General features: G+C 36.6%; 1 protein-coding gene across 1 annotated transcript; it reads left to right on the top strand.

The window, feature by feature from the left end:
* The first annotated feature begins 7308 nt into the window (after positions 1–7308).
* LOC149234047 (eukaryotic initiation factor 4A-1-like) lies at positions 7309–10119 on the top strand. Its single transcript, XM_089371730.1, has 5 exons — positions 7309–7471; positions 7588–7691; positions 8385–8485; positions 8661–9091; positions 9203–10119. The coding sequence occupies exons 2-5, from the start codon at positions 7624–7626 to the stop codon at positions 9836–9838; spliced, it is 1236 nt and encodes a 411-aa protein (XP_089227856.1). The 5' UTR covers positions 7309–7471; positions 7588–7623; the 3' UTR covers positions 9839–10119.
* The last annotated feature ends 244 nt before the right edge of the window (positions 10120–10363 follow it).

Here is a 10363-nt window from a genome sequence, read left to right as displayed (position 1 = left end):
CTATTTTTACTATTAATTAACAATTAAATAATAATATATTTTACTACTATAAAATACTAATAAAATTAAAATTAAATTCACATTTAACTATTCTTACTCTTAATTAACTATTAAATTATAATAAATTTTACTACCATCAAATTATAATAATAATTAAAAATGTTTTATTTATCTTACGTTTTCCATATTATGTTTTCTTTGAAAAAGGTTTTTATTCTTGAGTACCTATGCGTAAAGAAGTCTCCGATCTCAAAATTAAGACAAGCTCTTTATGAAGAGGTGAAAGTCAAAATTAGAACCTTATCGGGTATTTCCTAAAGCTTTAAAAGTGACATTGGAGTCAAGCAAGGTTGCCTTCTATCCCCTACTCTTTTTGGTTTATATATTGATAAACTGGAAGAGTGGTTAAATCTGCAAGGTGGAGATGGTGTTCAGTTGGGGGAGTTTGTGATAAAGCTTCTTTTATATGTTGATGATCTTGTATTGATTTCTAAATCGGCCCATGGATTGCAAATGCACCTGTATTCCCTTGAGTATTTTTGTAGAGCAATGGGGATGCAAATCAATACTAGCAAGACCAAAATAATGATTTTCTCTAATAAAAGGAAGCAAAGCCAACATGCGTTCTTCTTTGAAGGCAACATTCTTGAAGAAGTGAATGAGTACAAGTACCTTGGGATTGATTTAAAAAAAAAAACTTAATTGGAAGGATTGCAGAAAGAAGAGAATTTTAGGAGGGTGCAAAGCATTATATGTGTAACAACTCCAGTGAAAATTTCATGTAATAAAAGTTAATAAAGACAAAATAAGACCACGGCTAAGGGACACGTATTCCAAGCTGACTGTTGGGCAAAGATATCATAGTGAGCATCACTGGATGTGTTTATGGCCAAGGAAATTAGCAAAGGCTAAGGCAAAGGCATTTCTGGCACATTTATTTATGAAAATAAAGGAAATTAGGAGAAAAGTAAGGTGAAATCTCACAGGTTGCATGTGAGGAGTAAATTGAAGAAAAATAATGGAAAATGAAGAAAATAGTGGCCTCATTAAGAAAAGGCTTTTGAGGACTAGTTGGTAACCTTTTGTCAGTTCAATTTTTGGAGCTCTCTCATTGTTCTCTCTCTCTTTCTCACTCTTGGTCACTTAGAGTTTTCTTGGATCACTCTAGCTTTGGATAAAGGAAGGAAAAGCAAGCAAAGGAAAGGAAGGAAAAAAAAAGATAAAAGAGGGAAGAGTAGGATCGGGCAGCTTCAACAGGAATATTTGTAGGTGATATATTGCATGTGTGATTTCCTAGCTGGTTTTGACATGCATGGATTGGCATGTTGGTGCATGGTTCTCTTGTTGTCAGTGGCATGGTTTTACCAGGTTATGACAATGGTTTTCAGCCTAGCCTTGCCTTTTTTTAGATGCCATGGTATGTTGGGATGTTTATCTCAGTTTTGAGATTTGGTTTGCTAGATGGATTTCGGAATCCAAGGCGGAGGTGATCTCAATATTCATTCCCAAAGGCCTAGGAATCCCTTGACTGGTTTTGGCGGGATACACGGTAAAGCCTGAGGGAGAAGTCACGGTTTAGGGCCTAGTGATTCGTGTTTGGATTGCGATAAAGCCTCAGATATTGGTCTCGGTTTAGGGCCTTTTGATCCAGGATCGGATTGCAGTAAAGCCTGAGAGACAAGGAGACGGAAAATTCCTCTCAAGGATAGTGATAGGTTCCAGATGGCATTCCAAGTTCGATTTGGTTGTGATCGGAGCACTGATTTTGGTGTGATCAGGGTTTGGTTAGGGTGGAGGTGGTTTAACCTCTAGATCCCCTTGGTTATTTTTGGATTGGTTTATCCATGAGATCCCACATTCATGCTTGGAATATGGCACGAGGGTGGCTGGCTGAAAAGAAATTTTGGTTCACCCATGTCTACGGCCGGGTGGTACGTGGAAGTCCTGAACCTGGTCAGATTTGCCTATGATTTATGAAACTTAAGTTCTCTTGTTTTTTCACTTGTTTATATGTGGATTTAATGGTTGTTATATCTCTATTATTTACATGGTTTTATGCTGGTTATAAGCATAGTTATTTGACTAGTTCATGTCATGGTCATTTCATATATTTACTTGTAATTGTTAAAATGATGGATGCAAGACCTAATTGATGTAATAACAGTTCAAGGGAGAATGTGGTGATCCTTCTTGTCATGTTTCATAAGAGTTTTTAGTCATTCATGCTTTGTCTTGTATCCTAGACTTGTAGGTTGCATTGATGCCAAGTGTTTGATAGAATGTTAGTCTCGGTTGGGGATGGCCAGGCCTAGTTCTAAGGTTTATTTTTGGTTTATTAGTCTTGTCATCATATATTTGATGGATTATGAAATTTATAAAAAGTTATGGGCAGTGGCCAGAATTATGGGCTAGAAAAGTGCCTTAAATTTCACGGACACTAGCATAGTTTGTTGGGAAAAGTCCTTGGACGCTGACTTGCAAGCTTGTGAGAACATCCAAAGGTCCCTGAACGTTAACATGCCCATAGCATGAGAGCGTCCAGAGGTCAAGGGGTCTAAAAGATCAATGGGACCTAGGGGCAGGATGTTTGTATGGCTGAGATGTCTCTTGGGGGTGTTGATGTGTTTCATCGATTCTGTTTCCTTACGGTCACCAAGGAGGTTCAATCCATTCATAATGGCCTATCTCGTCGCATGTGTTACCCCGGTTGGCTATTTACTTGGGTATATGTGGGAGGAGGGTGGTTACAATATGCTCTTCAAAACGGATGTAGAGATGCAAAGTTATGGGATTGTAAAATGATTAAAGTGCTTTTTGGACTCCTAATTTGTCCAGTGATGCTATATGGGTGTGAATTGTGGGCTAGCAGCACCCCCATCTCAAAATGGAAACAAAATGAGAAAATAAAAAATGCTTGGTCATGAGCAAGTTCAAAATAAAAAGTTCGGTACCTTATGAGATAATGTTGAGTGAAACAGGAGCAACTCCCATCGAAGCGATTGCTATGGTGCAACTCATAAGATATCTAAAAAGAATTGAGCAAATGAGAGTAGGTAGATGACCTAATGTTATCTTCAATGAAGGCATGAGTGAAAGAAAGAAAACATGGATGAGACAAAACTACACATGGTTGCAAAAGTGGAATATCTACCGCAATGCTCGTCCCACAAATAACAAGGAGCTAAAGAATTTTGTTATGGAGAAGTTTCATAAATGAATATGGGGAAAATAGTTGGGTAGAAAGAAGAAGTGCTACATTAAGGAATTCAACCCTACATGTGATCTCCAACAAAAAGAGTACATTGGAGCTAGCATTCCGTGGAGGGAAAAAGGTTCTTATTTCTCAATTAAGAACCAAATTGCATCAGCTTCAGTGTGAAACATGAAGATGGAAAAGGCCTAAAGAAGCTTGGGAAGAATGAGTGTGTAGATTTTGCAAGTCTGGGGTAGTGGAATCGGAAAAACATTTCATATTGGAATGTAATTCGTTTAAAGACATCATAGAAAGTTATGGGAATATGTTAGCATCAATTTCTTGACATTGTTTTTTCAATGAGGGGATTGTTGGAAGGTTGGGCCAACTCATCGTCAATTTGAATAAGAAAAGGATTGTATTGAAAAAGGCAAAAAGAAGGGAACTGATGGTGCCATAGACTATTTTTAGTCTCGTGGACGTTAAAATATCGTTTCATTTCAGTTTTCCCATTAAATTATTAATATTTTATTATTTCTTTTTAATTTAATACATATGTCTATAAGATTTTTATGAACTGTTTTTTCAATAATAATAAATGGATTATAAAAATGGTTAGATCATAAGATTTAACCAAAGTAATGCGAACCCATTGTGTGAAATCGAATATGACCTGACATTTGTCAGATCTCATGGACTGTGCAAAAATTGGGTTACCTAGGGAAGGATCGAGTGACGACCAAGTCCTTTTAATATTCTCAAGTAAGCCACAATGTGCATTATACTCTATAATGTTCCTCCTTAATATAATTGCGTTCATTAAACGATAAAAGCATGACCCATCTGCGCTTCAACAGAAGGAGTGCCCTCACTACTTCTCATAACACATATTGGCTCATTATTCAACTCTATCTCTCTATCTACAGACACTGCTACTAAATTTCGGTCAACAATGGCAACGAGTAATGCAAATTTGGGCGAAGAGTTGCAAAAACACAAGGATGGATGTGACTAGTAGACTAATGAGTGGAAAATTACAGGATTGTTTTGGCGCCTGTCACTCGATGTAGAACGCTCAACAATGTTCCCAACCCGCCCATGTCACATTTTATTCTCAGAGAAAAACCAAGGGTAGATTCTTGATTTATGAACCCGTGACAGTGTGCAAGGAAGGCATTGGGTAATGGTAATTTAGTTATTTACTCTTCATTGCAGATTTTTCGAGAAATGAAATGAAATGATATTTTAATGTCCACAAGACTAAAAGTTGTCTATGGGACCATCGGTTCCTTGCTTTTAGCCTTTTGCAATTCAATCATTTTCTTATTCAAATTGATGATGAGCTGACCCAACCTTCCAACAATCCCCTCGCTGAAAAGACAATGCCAAGAAACTGATAACATATTCCCATAACTTTCTCTGATGTCTTTGAATGCATCACATTCTAAAATGAAATGATTTTCCGATTCCACTGCCCCAGACATGCAAAATGTACACACTCATTCTTCCCAAGCTTATTTAGGCCTTTTCCACCGTCTTGTTTCACACCAAAGCTTATGCGAGTTGGGTCTTAATTGAACAATAAGAACATTTTCCCTTCACAAAATGCTAGCTCCAATGTACTCTTTTTGTTGGAGATCACACGTAGGGTTGAATTCCTCAATGTAGTACTTCTTCTTTCTACCCAACTCTTTTCCCCATACCCATTTACAAAACTTCTCCATAACAAAATTCTTTAGCTCCTTGCTATTTGTGGGACAAACATTGAGGTAGATATTCCACTTTTGCATCCATTTGTAGTTTTGTCTCATCCATGTTTTCTTTCTTTCACTCATGTCTTCATTGAAGATAACATTAGGCCATCTACCTATTCCCATTTGCTCAATTCTTTCTAAATATCTTATGAGTCACACCATAACAATTGCTCTGATGGGAGTTGTTCCTGTTTCACTCAAGATTATCTCATAAGGTACCAAACTTTTTATTTTGAACTTGTTCATGATCAAGTGTTTTTGGATTTTCTCAATTTGTTTCCTTTTTGAGACGGGGTGCTGTTAGCCCACAATTCACGCCCATATAGCATCACTGGACAAACTAGGAGTCCAAAAAGCACTTTAATCGTTTTCCAATCCCATAACTTTGCCTCTCTACATCTATTTTGAAGAGCATATAATGATTTCCACCCTTCTAAAATTCTATTCTTTCCGCAGTCCTCCCAATTAAGTTGTTGAAATCAATCTCAAGGTACTTGTACTCATTTACTTCTTCAAGAATGCTACCTTCAAAGAAGAACGTATGCTCGCTCTACTTCCTTTTATTAGAGAAAGTCATTATTTTGGTCTTGCTAGTATTGATTTGCATCCCCATTGCTCTACAAAAATGCTCAAGGGCATATAGGTGCATCTACAATCCATGGGCTTATTTAGAAATCAATACAAGATCATCAACATATAAAAGAAGCTTTATCACAAACTCCCCCAACCGAACACCATCTCCACCTTGCAGATTTAGCCACTCTTCCAGCTTATTAATATATAAACCAAAAAGAGTAGGGCATAGAGGGCAATCTTGCTTGACTCTAATGTCACTTCTAAAGCTTTCTGAAATACCTGCTGAGGGTCTAATTTTGACTTTCACCTCTTCATAAAGTCTATGGACAGTGGCTCTATAATGCACAGGAATTTCAAGTTCTTCCATTCTAAATTGTTAAAGATCAAGAAGAATGAACAAAGCCTTTAGCCTTTCAGTTAGAACAAAACTTTCTCTAACGTCACACCTGCCGACCACCTGCCGACCACCACCTTGTCGATTAGCTCTTCTAGTTTGGACAAAATAAAACAATCCATTACCTGATTAAGTCCATTGCACTTTTTATGTGCTATATAAATTCTAGCTATAAATAACACTTGACAAAATATATTCCCAACACATTAAATCTTCGCCCTTATTCAAAAAGTCAACGAACCATCCTCCAATATCTAAACGCCTTCATCATAAATATAAAATGACAATTACAAACTTCCTAATCTTAAAAACTAAATATGGTAATTTGAATGGTTTAGAGGGAAGAACGGCATCGATTATATCTTTGTCTCCATTACATGCATGCACGTAATGAGTAATTAAAAATAAATAAAATAAAAATAACTAAAAATAAAATAAAATATGATTATAAGATAATAAAATTAAGATACTACTAAATATTTCATAAAATTTATATACAATTTATTTTTATAAAACTTAATTTTACATAATTAATGTTATTAAATTTAAGTATTTGTGATCTATATCAATGTTTATTGAGAAGTTTTTCAGGGATAATCATATCAAAATTTATTGGTTGACACGTTTCGAATGAGAAGTGTAGTTCATCGTCAGGATAAGATGAAGAACCAAAACGTGACAACAAGTTAATGAAAACATGACAACAAGTTAAATAGAAAGATCTATCATTCAACAACTAGAAAGAAACAACAATAAATATTTAATGTTTTTTTTCACAGAAAAATATTTATATATTTTATATATACACCCCATTACATCAAAGTTGACTTAAAAAATTGAATTTAAATAGGAAAGGTCCCAATCTTTATATCCAACTACCAAAAACAAATTTATTATCAATTTTTTATTATTATATAAATTTACTATATTTTTAGTTTAATAAAAATAGAAAAAATAAATAAAATAATTTTAAAAGAAATTTGAACCAATAACTTAAAAAAATAATAATACACCTCATCACAATCAGTTTAAAACCCCTTACCAAAATATAATATTTTTAATGAAAATATAGCTTAAACCCATAACAATTTTAACTAATTTAAGAGAGATTCATATATTTGGTCTCGCATGCGTTACACGTACCTTGTTGAAATAAAAAAATAGAAAAAACACTGAAAACCTCCTAAATTGCAAGAAATTCTGATTACAAATTGCCAGGATTGAACTTCAGCCCACGCATTCCACAGCCGTTACCCACATAATTTTCCGTCAGTTAACGAAGAGATTTTCGATGTTAGCAAACGGAATCCGCGCATAACAATCACTCGCCGCTAAGAATCCCGTTGGTCCACGCGTTCTACGCGGCCACGTCGTCGGTGGCACCCAGACGCTCCTATCTGTACATAAACCCTCGAACACCACTGAAATTTCGCCACAGGAAAATTTGTTACTCGAGAGTTCATACGGCGGCGGAGGTGTTTTGAGAGACCTCCACCTCAATTAACTTCCGCTATTTTTTATCACGGAAATCTTCGCTTCAGCTTCCTTTTTAAGGTAACTCGGCCTCTCTCCGTTAATTCAGTCCCGGATAGATAGATTTCCTCGCTTCCTTTAAGGGCCTCTGTATTGTTTTTTGATCTTTGAGGGGGTTTATTACAATACTACTGCAGATCAAGGGTTTCTCAGCGAAAAGGTAAAACTAGGAAATGGCAGCTGCGGATCCGGCCGGAAACAACTTCGACGCCAAGAGCTATGACAAAAACATGCAGAGCGTGTAAGTAAAAGGATCTATGTCCTCGTTCCCTTCCTCTTCCTGTATATTTTGCATATACTTGTCTTTAGGGTTTTCAGCTTGTCTTGGGTTTTCAGATTTATTTTAATGCGAAAATTGTGATAATGGCCTTCTAGGGTTTCTCAGATTTGTTTCATCGTTGGTTTTCCGTTGATTTGTGTTTTTGTTGGTTGGGTTTGGTTTTGCTGTTTGCCTCGTTTTCTTAGGGTTTTTAGATTGAACCTAACCTAAAGGTTTATATGTGTACAGGCCAGTGATTTCTATCATGACCTCTTTTTGTTTTTTTTAGGACTTTAAATTTTTAATTTAATGTGTTGTATAATATAGTGAAATCTACTTCAATGTCACATGCTTGGATTTCACTTGCATATAGTTTCCTTGACATCAGAGCATTTTTGGATTGGTATAACGATTGGTATGGACAGTGACTGATTCAAGAGCCTTTGAATTTGTTAACGATGTTTCCCCCTCTTTAATCAATGATATGTTCATGGTGTCTCCAGATTCGGAATAATTTTGTTATAAGTTATTAAGCATGGTGTTTGATGTTGATGACCAAAAAGTCCATTTTTTCCTCCGACTTGGAACTTATAGGAATCTTCGAGCGAGGTGAAGTTCATTCATTAAAAATTGTTATCGGGGAACATGATATTTTATGTTTTGGTTGATTGGCAGCCTTGGAGGAGAAGAACTTTACTCTACCTGGGAGGAGGTTCATGAAACTTTTGACTCCATGGGGCTTCAGGAAAACCTTTTAAGAGGAATTTATGCATATGGTATGATATGAGAATTTTCGATGATATCTATTGGCCAGACTATGTTTCTATTTGTTTTTTCAAAATTTAAAATTAGTTATCCGTAATCACTGATTCTAGACAATTGTTTCCAACGCATTTGTGTACACTTCAAGGGTTTGGATTGTTATTTAATCTATACTTAATGAGCGTGCAGGTTTTGAGAAGCCATCTGCCATCCAGCAGAGAGGGATTGTTCCTTTCTGCCAAGGTCTTGATGTTATCCAGCAAGCGCAATCAGGAACAGGAAAGACTGCAACTTTCTGTTCAGGAATTCTACAACAATTGGACTACAATGTTCCAGAGTGTCAGGCGCTAGTTTTGGCCCCAACTCGAGAACTAGCCCAGCAGATAGAGAAAGTTATGAGGGCACTTGGTGATTACCTACAAGTAAGAGTACATGCATGTGTTGGTGGGACAAGCATTCGAGAGGATCTCCGTATTCTCCAAGCTGGTGTTCATGTTGTTGTGGGGACACCAGGTAGGGTCTATGACATGCTGCGGCGGCGTGCCTTGCGTCCAGACTCAATCAAAATGTTTGTGCTTGATGAAGCAGATGAAATGCTATCACGTGGATTTAAGGATCAGGTAATATCTATGATATAGGTAATAATGATTAGTAAAAACGATTTTCTTCTTATGGCATTTTTTATGTGATTTTCTTGATCTGTGCCCATTTTTTTGTTTCATTCTTACCAGATATATGATATCTTTCAATTGCTACCTGCAAATCTCCAAGTTGGTGTTTTCTCTGCCACCATGCCTCCTGAGGCCTTGGAGATTACGAGGAAGTTCATGACTAATCCGGTCAGGATTCTTGTGAAAAGAGACGAGCTTACGCTGGAGGGTATCAAACAATTCTATGTTAATGTAGAGCGAGAGGATTGGAAGCTTGATACACTATGTGATCTGTATGAAACTTTGGCCATCACACAGAGTGTGATTTTCATCAATACCAGGAGGAAGGTAGATTGGCTGACAGATCAAATGCGAGCTCGGGATCACACAGTTTCTGCAACCCATGGTGACATGGATCAGAACACAAGAGACATCATTATGAGGGAATTCAGGTCTGGATCTTCTCGAGTCCTGATCACCACTGATCTATTGGCCCGAGGTATTGATGTACAACAAGTGTCTCTTGTTATCAACTATGACTTACCAACACAGCCTGAAAACTACCTTCACCGTATTGGTCGGAGTGGACGATTTGGCAGGAAGGGTGTGGCCATCAACTTTGTTACCAAAGATGACGAGAGAATGCTGCAGGACATACAGAGATTCTATAACGTGGTAATTGAAGAATTGCCAAGTAATGTTGCTGATTTAATATAAAGATATTGCAAAAGCAGCATTATCTGTACTATGCCGTGTGCAGTGAGTTGAGTACGTTATCTTTTGGGTTGAATACTCTTCCCCCCTCTTGATTCTGTAAATTGTTAACAACTATTTTGTTCGGTGAAACATTCTGTATTTCTTGGACCTTGCTTAACGGTATTGCTTTGTTGTAATCTTATCTGAGAGGAAGCCATTTTAAGCTCTTTGCTCGCCCTCTCAGGGTTTTATAAGTTTATTCATAATACAAGGTTGAGAGAGTGTAGTGACTGTTTTCTGCACTTGGATGTTATGCATTTTTTGACCTTTTTATGGATCAAACTTATTAGAATACGAGTTCTTTTAACTATCGTACATCTAGCTTATTTATGCATTTTGATTAAGCATGCCTTTTGCATCTATCTGTTAATGTATTTTAATGCTAGTTATATTCATCAGAGTAGTAGTTGTTGAATTCTGTGATTATCACGTGTATTTCTATATCTATATAGATATAGATGAACATGTCTGTAGAGTTTGTACCTA

This window comes from Pinus tabuliformis, chromosome 8 (genome assembly GCF_031772625.1).
Source record: "Pinus tabuliformis cultivar Carrire ecotype Pingquan chromosome 8, CPIR1, whole genome shotgun sequence".
In the NCBI taxonomy this organism is placed as follows: domain Eukaryota; kingdom Viridiplantae; phylum Streptophyta; class Pinopsida; order Pinales; family Pinaceae; genus Pinus; species Pinus tabuliformis.
Note: the sequence above shows the minus strand (reverse complement) of the source record. Positions and strands in the feature narration are given on the sequence as shown.